The sequence below is a fragment of the Phyllostomus hastatus genome, unplaced genomic scaffold, assembly GCF_019186645.2.
Source record: "Phyllostomus hastatus isolate PE091 unplaced genomic scaffold, TTU_PhHast_1.1 phas_scaffold_387, whole genome shotgun sequence".
NCBI classification, from domain to species: domain Eukaryota; kingdom Metazoa; phylum Chordata; class Mammalia; order Chiroptera; family Phyllostomidae; genus Phyllostomus; species Phyllostomus hastatus.
The window spans coordinates 1,657,614-1,676,809 of NW_025334027.1; the positions used below are offsets into that span (position 1 = coordinate 1,657,614).

The 19,196-nt window shown below is 47.9% G+C and overlaps 1 protein-coding gene across 1 annotated transcript in view; it reads right to left on the bottom strand.

Moving 5' to 3' along the window:
* PI4KA (phosphatidylinositol 4-kinase alpha) overlaps positions 1-19,196 on the bottom strand; it is a 100,847-nt gene that overhangs the window by 58,824 nt on the left and 22,827 nt on the right. The window contains exons 7-19 of the mRNA XM_045819751.1: positions 19,041-19,107; positions 16,896-17,044; positions 14,975-15,040; positions 12,562-12,658; positions 11,225-11,416; positions 10,631-10,731; positions 9,860-9,989; positions 8,719-8,851; positions 7,633-7,728; positions 7,108-7,291; positions 6,544-6,647; positions 4,036-4,204; positions 1,444-1,494 (exon numbers count right to left, since the gene is read on the bottom strand). Coding sequence (XP_045675707.1) covers positions 1,444-1,494; positions 4,036-4,204; positions 6,544-6,647; positions 7,108-7,291; positions 7,633-7,728; positions 8,719-8,851; positions 9,860-9,989; positions 10,631-10,731; positions 11,225-11,416; positions 12,562-12,658; positions 14,975-15,040; positions 16,896-17,044; positions 19,041-19,107 — 1,539 coding nt within the window. The remainder of the gene's footprint in view (positions 1-1,443; positions 1,495-4,035; positions 4,205-6,543; positions 6,648-7,107; positions 7,292-7,632; positions 7,729-8,718; positions 8,852-9,859; positions 9,990-10,630; positions 10,732-11,224; positions 11,417-12,561; positions 12,659-14,974; positions 15,041-16,895; positions 17,045-19,040; positions 19,108-19,196) is intronic.

Below are 19,196 nucleotides of genomic sequence, written 5' to 3' on the forward strand. Positions count from 1 at the left end.
CCTGCTCCCTGTGGCACCTGCCGCCTGGCCCCTCTCCCCTTCAACAAGCCAATGGACTACTGTGGACTTCGTACCTCTCCCTCCCGGTCAAACAAAGGGCCCATGTACAGGGACACTGCCCAAACACAACTGTATACTGGTTAATATTAAGTGTGAAGTGAAAACATTTGTTTTTAAAAGTTAACCAACAAGGGTGTTGATGAAAAATACTTCGGCAGAAAGAGTCCGGTCTCAAAGGGCTGTGGGAGAACACCCGAGCACAGACGAGGGCTGTGAGGTTTCACGGGAGCGTGGACAGTCACTGCGGCACAGGGCCCACCCTCGTCTCCTCAGCACGATGAGTGCCGCCAAAGATGTGATGGGGAACAATCAACTCTGCTTCCCTTCCTGAACCTGCCACGTACCGGAGGGAGGGACAGGACAGAAAAGGACAGGCAGAAGGAAGAGGAACTGGAAACAGAATGCCCCACAAAATGCAATGTGTCATCTTAAGGGTAAAGGATGAATAACCAATCAGTTACTGTTTTTCATCCATCCTGGCCAGTTAAAATTAAACCTCCCAAAAGCCCCAGATCAGAATAAGGAAGGGCCAGACTGCACTAAGTACAGAAAGTGCTTTGCGGAGATCAGAGGCGCCTCTCCACCTGCCTGCCTGACCTCCATGCCTGAGTCACACAGCGGCTCAGAGGTCAGCCCCTCCGGTGTTCACGTGAAGGGACACACATGTAGGTGCTCGAGACTTAAACTGCCAGGGGTGGGGGCAGGTGGGAAAAAATTGGAAGGCAGAAGAAAGGGCTTAACTAGAAGGTGGGCCTGGCTCAGGACTGGCAGTTGAGAATGACTGAGAAAGAAGAACGCCTTTTATCAAAATCATTTGAGAAGTGGCCGCAGGTTGAGACAGGAAAAGATGGAGACGGGCTCTCTACCAGACAGTGCCATGGGAGGGGCAGGGCCTGTACCAAGGCTGCCCAGCACAGTGGTGGGTGGGGCTGTGCCCCAAAGTGTGCTGGGCCAACAATGTGCTCCAGGGGACACTGAGAGCTGCTTCAAGGCTTGAGGACCATGGGGCTTGGGAGGACTCGAAAGTGGGTGCCCACCTGTATTAGAGGCACCACGGCAGAATGTGAGACCCAGGAGGAACCCAGAGTCAGACCGCAGACCCGAGAGCAACGCAGGAGGGAACTGAAGTGGGCTCCCTGGTCGGCCTGCTGAGGACAGTCTGGAGGGCTCAGAGAAAGGGAGTACAGTGGTGAGGCCACCGTGGCACATACCTATGGCATAATTACAGATAAGCTAGTGGTGACTAAAACACAGTCACGTCTACAGAATCACTGGCACCTCAAAACAGCATTTTTCTAAGGAATTTGCTGTGCATCACTGTGCGACACTCAAAATATGAGCACATAATCTAGAGTTTGAAACCACTCAATCGTGAACACTTACCACAGCTATTACAGGAATGAGTACGCCCAAGTTCCCTGCGCTGCTAGATGCCTAGGAAAGAACAGAACTGAGTCAATGATAAGCATGTGTTTCTTTTTAAAAAGTTCCTTCCCCCCCTCTAAAAATAAATAAATAAAATCTTAAAAAAAGGACATAAGGTTGTGCAAAGCTGGAATTCCCTAATCTAAAAGAAGTGGTGAGAGCCCTGGCTGGGTGGCTTAGTTGGTGGGAGCACTGTCTGCTACACCAAAACGTTACAGGTTCAGTCCCAGGTCCAGTGCACACGGGAGGCGAATGATCCATGTGTCTCTCTCACATCAATGTTTCTCTCTCTCTCCCTCCCTACCTCCCTCCCTTCCTCTCTAAAATCAATAAACATATCCTCAGGCGAGGATTAAAAAAAAAGAGAAGTGATGAGGGGTATATACAGGAAGAGAGAGAGATGTATAAAGATGCTCATCCAGCATAATTTTAATAGTGGAACAACCCAAATGTCAAGCAGTAGAATGATTACCGGAAATCACTGTACTCCTGCATGATTAAGTATCACTCTGAAGAAGACAACTTTCTGTAAACTGTTTAGTCACCTCAGAAAGTATCCAAAAAATGTTAAATGAAAAAAAATCAAGATTTAAGAGTATACTACGAATTAGTTATAATTCAATTATATAAAATAAACCCTAATGATGTAAAATAAATACTCAATATATTTGCATAACAAGTCTAGAAGGAAATTTGTCAAAATGCTAACGATTAGATCTGAGCTGAGGAATTATGAGTATTTTTTGCTGTATTATTTATAGGTTTCTGAATCTCTTCTACAATAAACATATATTCTTTCTAAGTCAGGAAAAATTTGGGGATTACTTAAAAACAACCAAATGAAAGGGAAGCTCCCTGGCTAGACAACACAAATGTGGCTAAGCTACAGCCCTCATCGGTACATCAGATCACGGAAGCACGTGCCCAAGCACATTCAGTTTATTGTCTGTAACTACACAACAATAGCAGCTGAGGGTGTGCAGCACCCACTGCATGCCAGCCAGGCATTGTTCCAAGTGCTTCACACCCCTCAACTGTAGCAGGGGCTCAATAAATACTCGCCTATTCACCTTGCGTGGTTGGTAGATAGAAACTATGTGCAAAGAACAGAAGTCACAGCTCTGTACCCCAGGATCCCCAAGTTGCCCTGGGCACAAACTCCATCCCCAGCTCGTAAGCGCAGGCAGAGGGGAGCAGCCCACAGGTCCGAGGGGTGTCCTTGTTGGCATGTAGGTGCAATTCCCAGCCAAGAGAAGAATGGCTCCAGACACACCCCTTAGGCAGGCTACAGCCTTTGCTTTCTCAGTGCTGAGTGCCTCTGCCTCATTAGAGTTTCCCTCTCAACCTGCTGCCAAAGGCCAAAGGCCCTGCTGGACACGATGGATGACCTTGTATCTTGTGCATCAGGATGGGTCTCTCAGCGCACCACCCAGGTAACCTGAGAAATCAGTCACCCAGATCACTGGTGGGAGCCTGGCAGAGCAAGGCTGAGTTAGAGCAAAGGGCCTCAGGGTCCCTTTTTGCATAAGCTACTCCCTCTCAGCCAAGATTTTCACACACAGGGCTCCTTCTCATTCAGTTTCCAGCTGAGCTGTCACCTCCTCAGAGGCCCTCACGACCCTCAGCACACTGCCCAGTTTTGCTTTCACTATCTCCCACTGAGCAGGCACCTTGCCTATTTGCTTCCGTAACCCTGGCACCTAGAACAACGGCTGGGAAACTGCAGACTGTGGCCAAATCTGACCCACCACTTGTGCTTGGAAATAATGTTTTATGAAAGCACAAGACCCCTCATCATTTATTTAATGGCTATGGTTGCTATGCTATGCTACTGTGACAGACCTGAGTAGTTTCAAAAGAGACCATGTGGTCCACAGCACCTAACATATCCACGATCTGGCCTCTCATGGAAAAGGTGGCTGACCTCTGCCCCAGGTACACAGGAGGTGAACAGTAACAGTCTAGAGCAGAGGAAGGAGGGGAGCAGAGTTGAGAGGACACAAAGGAGGAAGAGGGTAGAGACGTGTTAGAGGGACTGGCACCCACGTGACATGTCAAAGGGGAGGTGATGGAATAAGAGGCTTAACCTGCCTCAACTTCTCCAACCTGTGTCTCTGGGTGTTTGAGACCCGACATGCTCTCTCCCCCCGCAGAACTGCCTCCCTTGGATAGCCTGAGATTAGGCCAGAACTTGCCTCCTCGGGTTGTCACTGTGTTCTGCTGACAGCCTCCTGCCCCTGGCTTCTTGCACTTTACCAGATGTGCAAGAAGGGAGAGATGGGGTTGGGAGTGATAAGTAGTCTGCTGTCACCTCATCATCACCCTAGACTGGGGGAGGCGGCTGCCACAAGCTGGATGTTATCTGACAAGGAAGTTACCCTTTCCCGTCACCCCTGTCAGCACCCCTGAGAAAGAACCTCATCCCCTTTGTTCTTGCACTACATCGGATGTGTTTAAATCTTTTAACAAAAAAAAAGCGCCATGTCAACCAGGATGGCGCTTGAAGACACAGCCCTGGCCAACAGGGCGCCGGGCCACCTTCCTCCCTACCTTCAGGGCAGGCCCCTTCTCGCTGGCCCTCTCGCTGGCCCTCTTTCCCTCCAGCCCCAGCTGCACAAACAGCTCCAGCAGGTTCATGAGCAGCTCATCCACGAGGTGCTCATCCTGAATGTTGGCCGCGATGTTAGCAAGGGCGTTGATCACCGCCAGGGAGCAGTGCCTGGGGAGGGGGAGAGAAATGACAGCCACCATGAGGCAGGGACCACCACTCCCCCCAACCCTGTGCAGGGAGAAGGCAGGCTGACTCCACCTTCCTCGGCCAGCCTCACTGCCCCCTCTCAGTATCTGTGAGGAAAGAAGCCCTCCAGAGGAGATGAACACACCATCCCTGTGAACAACGGTCCCTAGCGGGAAGTCAGCTGCTGCAGAAATGACTGTGACCTCCCCTGTATTAAGGGCCTCAGGGGACTCTTTATGCTCCAGGAATATGCCTGTTTCGAACTTGGAAATGTTCAGGACAGTTCCCTCTGAGTGCCAAGGGCCTACTACATAATTAAAAATGGAAGTATTTCCAGGCATTTCCTGGGTGGACCTTGTTTTTCCCTTCAAATTACAGAGAGCCTTAATTCATCACTATCAACCCTAAAACTCTCCTTTTTAAGATTTTATTTATTTTTAGAGAGAGGGGAAGGGAGGGAGAGAAACATCAATGTGTGGTTGTCTCTCAGGTGGCCCCCACTAGAGAACCAGCCCGCAACCCAGGCATGTGCCCTGACTGGGAATCGAACTGGCTACCCTTTGGTTCGCAGCCTGCACTCAATCTACTGAGCCACACCAGCCAGGGCTCAACCCTAAAACTTTTGACCGATGATCAGCTTCTTCCCAACACTGGGCTGATGTTAGTATCAGCTGTCATCAGACACTTAGGAAGTGCTCAGTGGTCTTGGGACGACCTGCCATGGGATCACACACATCAGCCCCATGTAAACGCCAGACTTGAAGCTGACATGCCCCCTCAACCAGATGGGGTGAACCAACCAGGCTGGCCAGGCTTCTGTGGGCCCTGGGGGCAGCCAGACCTGCCATTTCTATGCTTTGTGACCTGAGTGAGCAGCCAGCATCTCTGAGCCTCAGTTTCTCCCTGAGTAAAACAAGGATAATTCCTTCTTCCTAGGGTGCAGGAGGAATTAAACTTTACATGAAGCACTAAGCACACCATCCGGACCCCAGTAATTCTGGAGCAAATGGCAGCCATGATAAAGGCACCCATTTCACAGATGGGTAAATTCCTGGATGAGGACAAACGAATGGCAGTGTTTCTGCAGGTGAGGAAGAGAACAAATCACTTTTGGTGGCAATATCAGAAAAGGCTTTATGAAGAAGAGGAAACTTGAGTCAAAAGTTGAAAACCGGGTAGGCATGGGAACACAGCAGGGCCAAGAGCAACAAGACAGACGCCAGGGTCAGAGGAAAACAGGGCAAAGACAGGGCAGGGGAGGTTCAGGGAAACAATGTAGGAAAGAGGTGTTCTGGTCTGTGACTCAGTGTCACTGGAGAGATCAGGAAGGATGGACAGAAGGAAGTGGAGGTGAGCTGGCCACCTCCCCACCCCACTCCAGAAGCTGTCCTAGTAGCCTGGGCTCGTGATGGTGGCAGTGAGAAGGCAAAGAAATAACAGCGCTGAAGGCTTCCAATTATCAAGAGGTTTCACATGTACGATCTCAAGTTCCCACACACCTGGAAACATCTGATGAATGAGGAAACTGAGGCACACAGCCACACTCTCGTCCACTGAGTCGGAGGTAATGGTCAGGAGGGGAGAACAGACATGCCAGTAAAGGGGCAACATCTCTTCCTCCCTGCCCAACCTTCTGTCCTCCTGACTCCACTTTCCTCTTATCCTTGATCTGACGAACTCTCGCGAGATCCTCCAAACACAGAAAAGCATGTCCCTATCCTTAAGACATTCCCAGAAGGGACAGACAAGGAAGTGTTTCTCAGTCTCCCAGGTAATGGTCAGACATTACACAAATTTCAAACATTCGAGGATATAAAATGACCATTCCCTTGGACCCTCCAAATTCTGCCTGTGAATCTACCCTGAGGAAAGCATCAGAGACGCTCACAGATATGAAGCTACTAAGGTGTTCAATGTGCACCTGCCAGAAGGAAAACTGGAAAACTACCTAATGCCCCAGCTAGAGACTGGTTAGATAAATCGCAGCACTGCTCTACAATGGGAAACGATGGGGCCACTAAAGGGCACGCAGAGGAATGTTTAGGGCATGGCCGACGTGTTGCTGCATGGAAAAACAGGTCACCTGGGTGGGCACTTGGAGCCCGTCTGGAGTGGGGACGGTCATGAGCACTGAGCTTAACCAGTTGTAGGCGGTGGGGATACAGGGTTTTCATTTCTCACCTGCTGTACGCCCTGATATGCAGCACATTTTCTTTTGTGGAAGAAAAGTTTGTTTAAAAGGCAAATTCCCAAACCGCACATTTTCAAAGGGAGTTAAATACTGTCACGATCTAAAGAGACAATGGGGCCCCAAGAATTACCTATAGCCGTGGTCCTTGTAATCTTTAGTGGCCGAGTACACGACAGAGCTGGCCTTCACGCTGATCTGCTGGAAGAGATTCCACACTTCCTGATAAATATATTGCTGGAAGACAGCAAGAGACACCATTACCATGCTGTGCCTACTCCTGAAAGCCCCTCCTTGGAACACAGAAAAGGCCCCTCTATTGTCAGCAGGAGGGAAAGCTCCTGGAATCATGGATGAGAAAGGCCTAAAGACCACCCAGGGCATCTATGCCTGAAACTTTAAGCAAACCTCAAATTAAAAGCTAAAAAGAAAATAGCTTCAGTTTAAATCCTATTATTAAGCAAGATCCTATTCATAAGTAAGAAATTAGTCTAAACTTCCTTTCCTCAGAACTCACGGAATCATTATGCTATTCTTTTTTTTTAAAGAAAACCTCACTGCTCAGTGTTAAGCCAGTTGTGAGCATTCAGCTGATCTGCAGGGTAGATTTAATCTGTAATTTTTACATTCCTGATAGTCAAAGGAGTTTAATGAGCTTGCTCAGGGTAAGCGGGTTTCACAGCCAGGCCTTCCTTACATTTCCGGTGATAACCAGGCAGCCCAGCTGGTCGATGATTAGCACGTCAAGAGGGGAGGGGGGCTGGCAGAATTTCTGCTGCAGGATCTGAAGAATTGGCTCCATGACCTTTGGGGTGTCCCTCAGGGCCACTGCAATGTGTCCCAGGGCTCGAATGGTGTGGTCAGGAATCAGGTGAGCATCCCTAGGGGAGGGAACAACAGAAACACCTGGGGAGGAGTCCTCTGGCACACGGCAGTGAATCAGAACCCGAAGCTGGACCTGGACCGAAGCACTGTCACGCTCTTTCAAACGAAGCCTTCATCTAACAGTGACAGCTTGGGATCCTTAACCACCAGCAGAAACCAAAGTCCTGGGCACCAGGCGGGAAGACAGAGATGTTTCCCTGCTCCCAAACAGTGGTCCAAGACAGACAATCCAATGCACAACCCACACTGTACAAGAATGGAGCACAGGGGTGCACAATGGCACTGCCCCCCTGAGACTGAAGAGAGCAACGGGCTGCCCCCGTGGGATGGGACGTACTTGTCGCTCTCCTGGGAGATGTAGAGCCGGTTGGAGAGGCTAGCCAGGAAGGCCTCCACGATCACTGCGTCCACCGTCAGGCCAGCCTTCAGGCACCTGAGCAGCAGGGAAACCCACACGGCATGAGGAACACAACCACAGATGAATGTTTTATGTTTTGTTTTAATTTTCCCTTTCTCAGGTTTACAGTGTAGAGGAACGAATGCTCTGAACATTCTGTCCCAGAAATCTGAATGACAGTCATTACATAGAATGAATTCAAAGAACTGCTGCAGATTTTGCCCACTTGATAATATCTCAGTTGGGGAAAGTAACTTCATTGTTTTGCTCAGAACAGTTTCCTTCAGAATTTTATATTCACCCAAATTCCAATTTAAAATTTCCTGGACTGTTCCTTAACAAAAGTCATTGCAATGGACTCAAAAGACAGATGATCTTGAAATGGCTGAGGGAGTATTAAAATTATATAGCAAGGTTTCAGAGCATGGATAAATGCTTATGTCCTAGAGAAAAGGGGAAATTTAAAAAGCCCTAAGAAGATAAAATCTTATCAGGTGTCTCCTACTCTTGCATCTGGCTGGCCAGGCCTCAGAGGCAGAGAAGAGTAGGAGTCTCATAGACGGGGGGGTGAGATCCTGTCTCGAACTGGCTTCTGAGAGCCAGGAGCCGGAATTCAGAGAGGGCGAGATGCCTGTCACATAAATCAGGACAGATCTGGTTGCTGAGTTTAGATAGCAAGAGTTCACGTAGCAGAGGTCTGGGCAGCATAGGACACTCAACGATATACAAAGTGACACTTGATCATTTATATTAAAAATTATACAGAAAAAAATAAAGAAAATATGACAAATGTCACTCTGGATGATAGCCTAATGGATAATTCTTTTCCTACTTTTCTAAAAAGTCAGAAAGTTTTATTTTTTAAAAATATGTAACAATTCCTCTTTATAGAGCAAGTGCAGGATTAGAACAACCAGAAACAAGCTTTACAAAATTATAAACATTTCTTACTTTGTATGAGTGTATTTTGTCTGAAATGCCCTTTCCTCCCTCCCGGTCACCTGCCCCTCCAGCCCAGCCTCCCACCTGCAGATGTTGTCGATGGCAATGTCTCGGAGCTGCTCGTACATGGAGGGCTGGCTCTTCTTCCCGGACATGACGCTCAGGGTCGACTCAGAATGCTCGTTGGTTACGCTGATTTTTATGTCATTGCCAGCAACTGAAGGTAAAAATTCAAATGTGTACCTGGCTAAGCTTGTCACTTTCTACCTCCCTGTCTGTAATTCAAAACCAAATAATATGCTAGTCATTCTTAACTTATAATAGCAATCAATCTGAAAAGATCTGACCAAACATTTAAGAAACAAAAGGGTCTGAAAACAGGAAGGATGAAACAAACGTGCATTAATGGAAAGAAAGAACATTTAGGTTACAAAGTGATAAACACATAAAACAACAATTTCTTAAGAAATGGTTCAAAAGGGCTGATGAGCACCCACAGGCACCCACCCAGAGGGTTATCTAGCTAATGTGTACAAGCTGGTAAGGGTGGGGGCAAGGGAGAGTGCAGGGGCCTTAGATCCAGAGGGACCCCTCTCTGCACCAGGCTGGGGAAGTCTTTCAGGTGCTAGGAGTTTGGGTTTCTTGATCTATAACCTTTGTGGGAGAATAAAATGTACACCTTCACAGGACTGTGGGGAGGATGAGCTGCACCCTCCTCCCCTGCACTGGGGCCCAAGCTTGCAGTGGTTGTTTAATTACTGTCAGTCATTACAAGTGACCAGATTTGCTCTGGGCCTTGGGCTTTGTCTGTAGAAACGGTACATTCCCTTGGGGCAAGGGGACTACGTGAGATTGTGTACAGACAGACCTGGCTCAGTGTCTGGGACAGGAAGAACTCACACTTTAGACAACCTCAGTGAGAAGAGGCCAAGAAAAAAAAAGTGGGACCAGGGAGGGGCCTTCAGGGGTGGCAGGTGCACAGGACATGAGAAGGCAGAGGGAAAGGTCTGGGGTCCCAAGGGGTCCTGGGGGGAAGGCTGTGGGAAACAGGAGGAGGAGGGCGGGGAGCCCACGTAGAAGGAAGACTGCACAGCCTAGCCCCAGGTGTTGAGTCACAACACCGTGTTGGGCTGACACATGATCGCATGGTCCTTTTCTCGGCACCTCAAGGGCACACGAGGGCTGAGGGCTGGAGATGTGGCCTCAGGGGCCGACATCCTGTTACCTGTGTGGTACTGACTGTGACACTTATAGAGCTTCACCAGCACGGGGGACGGAACGACCAGGAAGTCCCGCAGAGACGGCATCACCGAGTGCACCACCACCGGGAACCTCTCACACAGGCGGCCCAGACCCTGCAAAACACCACTGGCCCGTCACGCAGCCCGGGGAAAGGCTGGCTGAGCAGTGAGGCTCTCAACCCTTCAAATACCCAAAGTTTGACTAGAAACGTCCAAGGTCAAAGCTCCCAAGGGGCTACCTGACCATGGGGCACAAAGACAGGAAAGGGAGATGGTCTCAACTCTCCCCACCTAAGAGGGAGACACATTAAAGTGTGCCCATTTCTCTTTGAAGTAAATCAGGGGAGATGGGGTCCGAAACACGCTTTCTAAACACCAGACCTAGAGTCACTGGGGTTGGCAACAGATGAAAAGTCTCAGCACAAGGGAGCCAGCACTGCAGATGTCAGGAGGCGTCCTCCCAGGAGGCCCTCTGGCACACATCTGCAACCCTTCACCTGCATGCCTGAGAACATCCTGGCTGGCAGATACTGGGCAGCCTCCCCTCAAAGGAGGACCCAGCTGTTCCTGGGCCCAGTCACCGAAATCCCAGCCTCCTGTCAGCAGTAGCCTTATTCAGTGGTGAACTGTGTCCACAGCAGGCTCTAGTTCAAGTTCCTAGAGACAACAGCTAAGGCTCTGCTGCTGGTGTGCCAACCACAACAAGAAGGCCCTGTTGATGGGATCTTAGTCTCCCGGGTATCTGTGAGACTGACCTGCAGACAGCAGATAAGCAAGGGCAAGTGAGCGATGATGACTTTGCTGGAGGTTTTGGACTGTAGCTTCTCAGACAGCTTGATGCAAAGACTCTCTGCACCTAAACTCAAAAATCAGGGGAGTGTATAAACGATTAACAAAGCCAACATTTACAAAATATCCATTCGTCAATTAATCATATAATTTCATTAAACCCCAGAGACACACTTTCCTATAGGGTTTATTAATATTGACAGGTTACGCCAGAAAATGTTAGGAGGCAGGTGTGCTTAACTGAAAGCTTATCTCTGCTTCTTTGCTACTGTTGTGAAAATACCACTCTGCACAGTGTGTGACTGCTTTCTTTTTTGTGCTGGCCCTGAGCCCCCTCGTTCCTGTCTCCAGTGTCCTGTGAACAGCAGCCATCTGCAAGTCTGTTGCATGCTTCCCATTCTGCTGCTCACCGTAGACCAGCACTGAATTCCTACTTCTCACACAAAAGCCTCAAGAACCAGCAGGAAGTAATGAGAGAACAGGCCCTGTGGCCTTGGCCATCACCACCCTCCCAGGTGCAGACACCAGATGTCCAGGGCATGGCAGAAGCTGATGCTCACCCTGCTCGTCCTTCACGGCCCAAACCATGAGGTCCACGCAGGCGGCGTTTGCCTGGCAGCGCAGCTTGAGGGGGCTCAGCTCATTGTGGATGCGGTCTGCGTCGTGCAGAATCTTCTGAAGCTCCGCTTGGCTTGTGTTGAACTGCTCCAGCACAAAATCGTGGATCTCCTTCACAAAGGTGGTCGGGAGGTCTGCAGGAAAGAGAGTAGGAATTGCAGGTGGAAACGAAACTGCACCAAAAGTCAGGCAGTGGCTGTGAACTTCTAGTTTTTCCTTCTCTAACAAAAACCCAAGAAGAACATGCTTGCTGCTTGGCTGCTATGCTTCCAAGAGCACCCTCTGGGAAGACCCTGAATAGGCTGTGCACAGCTGCCCTCCACACACACGCCACCTGGCACTCAGAGCAAATGATCAGTTCCCAGGAAAGCGAGAGCCATGCTTTCTTTTATGCAGTCAATACATAAAACCTGAACATATGAAACACATAAGTTGGGATTTATCACACTAAAACTGGTACAATTAGCATGAGGAAATACTTCAGTAACATATACATATATCTATTTTATATTTACTATCTTCTTCCAGTTTTATTGAGATATAAATGATGTACATCACTGTTTAAGTTTAAGGTGTATGGTATAACGATTGTACAGGTGAACAGTAATTTTTTAAAAAGCTGCCAGTTACCCTGGCTGGCGTAGCTCAGTGGATTGAGCGCGGGCTGCGAACCAAAGTGTCGCAGGTTCGATTACCAGTCAGGGCACATGTCTGGGTTGCAGGCCACGGCTCCCAGCAACCGCACATTGATGTTTCTCTCTCTCTCTCTTTCTCCCTCCCTTCCCTTTCTAAAAATTAAAACAAAACAAAACAAAACAACTTAGTATGAAGAGTGCTCAATAAGGTAAGAAAAGAGCACAGGAAAAATGTTTTAAAAATGCATGAAGGAGAGTGGAATGAAATGCTAAATTTGTGTGTGCGCTACACTATTAAGATATTATCTCTGATTTATAAGATGAATACCTCATTTTCTTCTTTTTGTACTTTTTAAATGTCTAAACTAGATACACCAAACTGCATGCATTATCAGGACAATACAATGTGTCCATGTCACAAAAACACCTGAGGAAACAAACCCAACAAAAAGCCATCATTGATCGCACTAGAGGCATAAGATCATGGACAGATTTTTTTTCCTTATTTGCTTTTTCTCCAATATTTCAGCAATATGACGTCTTGCTTGTGTTTTTAAGTGCCCCAGCAGAAAGGAAGCACAAACCTGAGGCAGTGGGCCTGAACCTAGTCCCACCGCATTCACACACATGTGCCAAGGCCTCACCTATCATGTAGTACAGAGTGTCGCGCAGCATCTTGAACATGGCCACGTACAGGGGGTCGCTGAACGTGCTGTAGTAGAGATCAGCGCTCGGGTTGGCCTGCGGGGGAGGCAGAGGCACATGAACACAGCACAGAAACCCTCCACTGGGCCTCCACCTTCATGCAGAGGCCCAGTTAAGTAATCCATACACTGGTGACTTAGCATTATAAACGGAACGATGTTTACCATGATTCACCCACCAGAGCCCTTCAATTACTCTCTTCCCCGTCTTAGGCATCAGGCAGAGGAAAACAGGAGGCTCACACAGTCCAAACATGCGTAAGCAGCTGCCTGCACCCTCTACTTCCTCTTGCTGAAAGCTCCCCGTCTTTGAAGTCAGAGGGACATAGGAAATGGAGAAGAGGGACAACAAGGGCACCAGACCACAGGATTCAACAAACACTGCAGCCATGGAACCTCCAGACTCGGTTTATGTTTTGTAATTAAAACTCATTTTAAATTACTCTTTAGCAATCTAATCTAAAATATAGCACTATTTTTTTCCCAGGGAAAATCATACAAGGTCTAAGGCAGTGAGTAAGATACTGTTCTAATGGAAAAGCACATTTATTAGAATTCTTGACACGTGAAAAAGTGCTCTGCAAATACAGATGAGGGGGAAGAGAAGGAGGAGGAAGCAAATCAGCAGCAGGTTGGAGGTCAGGTTGCAGGGAAGGGGCCTGTGGTGTGAGGCTGGCAGAGAGTGAAGGAGTCACGTGAAAGGCATGAGAACTGCAAGGAGAACATGAGAGTGATGCCAGGAGCTGGGGCTAACAATGTGTCATCAGTGGGCACCAGTTACACTGCTTTACAGACATCCCTGTGGGACAGAGATAAGGAGATGAGGTTTGCTGGTTAAGGTGATCCGGAGCTCTGACTCTGGAGCTGGGGAGAAGTCACTGCAAGCAAGGAGCCCAGGAAGGGAGCCCAGGTAATGCAGCCTAGCTCCATCACTCACTGGCTATGTCATTAAAGTTCCTTACCCCGAAAGCTCCAGTTTCCCTTTCTGTAAATGGGGACTGCTGTGGAATTCAATGAGCCAGTGAGTCAAGCCCTACCCGGTGTTGGCACATAAGCATGTAAGAACTGCTAGCAATTGCTGATAATGAGTGTTACATTCAGTAATGCAAGTCATGCTTTCACACTTTTTTAAAGCAACAAAACCATTTCTTAAGATGGACTTTTATACTAAAGTACCAATTACATAACAAAAATACTACAAACTGCTCTGGTTCAATAGCAGGGAAGAGCCCCAGAGTCCCATATTCCCAGCCTTCCTTCTACTCATAAAATAAGCCCTAAAAGGGATCCCCACTGACCTCCAACTTTCCCCTGGGGACCCAGATGGACACTTTTCATTACAGAGGGCATGCAGGCCTGACAAGTGTGCAGGAGTTCGGCCTGCCCAGCCACTGGCTGTCCTGGGTCACACTGACAAAGAAATACAAGAGGCCTCCAACACAGCAAGCAGTGAGAGAGCTAAAGCTCAGGTCAACAGGCAAGACACAGACTGCAAGAAGGTTAAAGACAAAGTAGGACAGCCCAGACTGTACCCTGCAGAGTTATAGAACTGTGTGTTTCAGCCACAACCCGATCCAGAGGAAACCACACCTGGCAAATGCAGACAGCTTGCTGGGAGCAAGTGCAAGGCGGCACAGGAAGGTCCCTGGGGCTCCCTCCCCCTTCAGAGCTGAGCCCCAGTGGTACCAGGCACTGTGTCTCACAATCAGATGGGAGAAAGACACCAGGTTTAACAAGGAACCTGGGTCCAGCACACGCCTACGGCAACCATCAGGCTGGCAATGGCAATCGCTCTGGATCCCCACACTCCAAAGAGGACTGACCCAAAAGTTCCCTGAGGTTTTGAGACCTCCCAACACCAACACTTAATAACTTTGTAAGTAATGCTGCAGGTGTTCATTTCAAATACATTAAAGACAAAAGTTCCCTAGGCACACACCTCTCATGCATAACAGCCAGGGCTTGTATGTGCCTAAAGAAAGTGTTGGGGGTGTGCACTGAGCCCAGAGAAGCAGCTTTGAAAGCACCGAAGGAGCAAGGAAGATGAAGTGCTTCAGAGTCCAGAAGGATCCATCGCATTCCCAGCTCTCATGGTGACTATGTGACACGGGCACAGTAGCTAGCCCCTGAAACCTATTTCATGAGTGAAAAGAGACACTGACCACGGCTCAGAGACACTGTGCAATGATACACTTAAAAGAGCCCAGCACAGAGCAAGCTTTCAAGTGACATTATTGAGACCAGGAAAGTTAAGCTGAAAACTCACTGCCCCCCACACAAACCCTCCCTGCTCCTTCCACACAGAGGCTCACAGCAGGCGGATCTCAGTGTGATGCCCTCAGAAGGGACTCACCTCTATCACGCTGGCTGCAACTGCATCCAAGGATTTCAGAACAGGCTCTTCAACGATCTTCTTCACCTGTCAGTGAAACGAGACCTCATGAGGCACCTGACAAACCGTGAGAGACAGGAACGCCAGCTCCTTCTTCTAAAGAACAAATGTTGATGGACAAAACTACCTAACAGGCCCACGTGGTGAAAACTATGATAGAAAAATAGGCCACAATATAAATATCAAACTATACACACAAAATGCCCTGAGTTCTGCTACCACTTGAAACCTTTCTTACCTAGATTGGCATGACATAAAAACAGTAAAAGTACCAACTCTCTCAAATTTGCTGACATTAGATTCCCATTCCCAGGATGTGAACACTTTCAGACTCCTGCATCACTGACGCTTCATCCAAATCCCCTCCCAAATATCAAGGGCACCTTCACAGCCAGTTCTCGGAAGCTGACGGCTCCTCCTTCTTCCCCTGTGCTCTTCCGAAGCTGCCCAGGTACTCAAACTGCAGCACACATTTTACATTTCTAATAGAAGTGATTATTTCTATCCATCTCTATGCCAGCATTTGGTACAGCAATGAACTGTTCTGTCAACTGTGGGATCACCTGATGAAAACGCTACCCACTCCCCGACCCCCACCATTTGTAGTACTTTAAGAAGGCATTTTCAGAATGTACAAATAAAAATGCCGGGAGAAGAAATTAAATATTACCTCGAAGGAAACCTTGAAAAGTTAAAATATAGTGGAAAAAATAATTCCCCTAAGAAAGGATCTGATGCCCTGGCTTGTCTGGCTCAGTGGACTGAGTGCTGGCCTGCAAACCAGAGTTGCAGGTTGGATTCCCAGTTAGGACACATGTCTGGGTTGCGGGCCAGGTCGCCAATAGAGGGCGCTCGAGGGGCAACCACACATTGATGTTTCTCTCCCTCTCTTTCTTCTTCCTTTCCCCTGTCTAAAAATAAAATAAATAGATAGATAGATAATAAATAAAAAGGAAGGATCTGAAACATTCAGCCTTTAATTGAGACTTCTGAGATGCTACTAAGGAGAGCCATTTGAGAAGGCCACAGGCCACCGAGGCTACCATTCTGTCTGGGACACTGCCAGTGAGGAACAGTTTAGGGGGAGTTTTCCTTCCTGACAGCAACTTCAATAACATCCTAGGCTATTTAGTAATTTGTTATGGCTCTATCCCCATTAATCATGGCCCATGCTTTAATGTCTCCTGACATCCTCAGCCTAAAGCCTTTCTCTGAGTGACCTCTACTCACACTCCACACAGGAGGAGACAGCTGCTCTCTCTAGTGCATGCTTCGTGCTTTCGGGAGTCGTTCTCATTCTCTCTCGTTCTTTCCAAAACAGAAAGTCTCACCTTTGAAGTCTGTCCTGATGTCTTCTCCGCCACCCACTCAAATGTGTCGAAGCATCCCAGCTGAATCCTAACAACTTCAGAGTCCCTGGGTCAAAGTCCATTTCAGGACTCAGGCAATGACACTGATGCCTTCTCTGATGTCACCACAGAGCCCCTTCAAAGGTCCCCAAGTTGGAAAAAATTAGGTTTTGTACTGATCTGAACAGAGCAGCTCCTGAGAGAGGATCAGGTACCCTGGGCTGGACACTGACCCTGCCCTTGGCCTACGGATGCTTGCTGTATCGGACACCGACTTCCTTACCTCTAAAACAGGGACCATGGCTGCCTCCCCCAAACGGCTGCTGCGAGGGTGAGAGGAGAACACGCTGCACGGCTGCCCCGTGAACGCTGCTCTCCTTCCTTCTCCAACCCGGGAATTACGACTAGTAAGCTGTTCATTCGAAATACTGAAAAACTCCTAGTTTTTCTTTAAAAAAACACAGGTTTACACCACTAGCAACTTTACTGATTGATGTACCTGTGGGCTGTTTATCCATCAGCGCTCCGCTTACCAAGTTTAAGAGTTCCCGCAGCATTTCCAGTGGAATGTTGAACTCCTTATAGGTGACACCGTTGAAAAGCGGAGAGACGGAGAAGCTGGAGCTGATGGTGGAGAAGTAGTAATCGGGATCCAGGGCACTCCCGTCAGGGAGGTAAGAGGCTGATGAAGAAGAAAACGAGAAAGGCAGTCACAGTAACGTGGCCACGATACTTCCACAAGCTGACTCCCTCAAAAACCAACAAAGATAGACTTTGCTTTTGTTTGTGCTCCAATTCCTTGTTTTATAATTAAGTAAAAGCTGAAGTGCAAATCCTTGGGGAGCGATGCCCCTCACTGGGGTGTTTGCTGTCAAAGGCTCAGATATGGTCATGTCCTAATATTTTCAACTGAGACAATATAACTTAACATACGGGAAGAAAAAGAAGAATTACACCTTCTAAAACGTTGAGAGATATGAAGGTCCATAGGGCTCCAAACAAATTTTACCACCAAAATTGGAACAAAAATGCAAATTACTATAAATTTCAAAATCAGAACAAAAACAATCACCCAATACATAATAATAAAAAGCCAAAAGTATATAAGCATTTGAAAATCCATTATTTGCCCTGGCTGGTGTGGCTCAGTGGGTTGAGTACCAGCCTGCCAGCCGAAGGGTCCCTGGTTCAATTCCCAGTCGGGGAGCATGCCTGGGTTGCAGGCCAGGCCTGCAGTAGGGGGTGCACAAGAGGCAACCACACATTGATGCTTCTCTCCCTCTCTCCCTGCCCTCCCCACTCCCAAAAAATAAATAACATCTTTTATTAAAAAAAAAAAAAACAATTCTTAAAGAGAATTCTTACAGCACTGTGGAAGAGGAACTGGAAAGAGAAGGGGAGACTAACTGTAAGAACAACCTGAGCAAAACAGGAGGCAAGGGAACAAAAGAGAAGGACCACTGGTTTCCTGCCGGTCTCTCTGACAATGAGGTACACTTCAGGCCAGAAAAAATCGTCCAGCTCACCCCTGCAGGACAGTAATACCTGCTAAATGAAGCTCAGTGGGCCCACACCTGGGTGTGCCCCAATCCTAGGCACTCACTGGAAGTGCTTAAAGGAAGGGAGCCCCACTGGGAAGGAGAGCCTGAGCACAGGCAGCAATTTACCAAGGAAACAGCAGCTGTCAAGGACACCTCATGGCTGTCCTCAGACACCCGAGAGCATATTGGCGGCAAAGGGGTTGTGCAAAGTCAGGAGGAATGTATTCTAGGACAATTGTTCTCTCTGAGAGGTGGGATTTTAAGCAAGCAAATTTGGCCTCTATATTCTAACATACACAAAGACTGTAATGTGTTTTCTCAAATACAAAAGAAATACAGTATGCAAAGTTGCCCACATTTGAGTTCAAACACTCCCCTCTTCTTAATCCTCGTCTGAGGATATTTTAATTGATGTTATAGAGAGGAAGGGGGAGAGAGAAAGAGAGAGAAACATCTATGTGAGATACATCAATTGATGGCTTCCCACAAGCACCCCAACCAGGGATCGAACCCACAACCTACGTATGTGTATCTTGACCTGGAATCAAACCTGCAACCTTTTGGTGCACAAGACAACACTCCAACCAACAGAGCCACCTGACCAGGGCACTCCCTCTTAAAAAAAAAAAAAAATTCCCTCACAGCTTTCAAGATCCTATTGAGAAATGGCCTTTTAGCAATTAGCCTCATCCAAAAATGGAATAGGTGACATTGTGAGGCGTGGAATCTGGTTTCCCCATCTTCTGTTACTTAATCAGAGTCTTACTTCCCTCAAGGGTAAGTTGAAGGCAATTTTAACAAGTGTCGGACACTGCACGGGGCTACCATATGAATCAAATTTAGTAAATTCTGTGGAAGTTCTTAGTAAACAACTGAAAACCAGAGCTTTCATAGGTTAACATATTAAAATTGTGACCACAGGCACATAGGAGTCTATATATTATTTTCTGCCCTTTTATCTTCATTTAAAATATTTTAAAATTATATGAAGTTTAAAATACTGTAAATACCTTCTAAAAGCGTGACATGCTAGATGCATGACAGCAGAGCGTCAGTATCATCATCCCTGGCATCACAGGAAGTAGTCACTATGAACCCACTACCTGAGCGCTAGGTCAATACGGAGGTGAAACCCACCTTCAAAGTAGTGAAAGGCAGTTCCTCCGGGGGAGCTGGGAGGGGGCATCCCACGTTCAGGGCTGACCTGAAACACACAACCATACTCACAGATCACGAAAGGCCAGTCAAACCCTCACCAGATTTGTCCTAGACAAGGTTTTCTTTTCCAGCTCA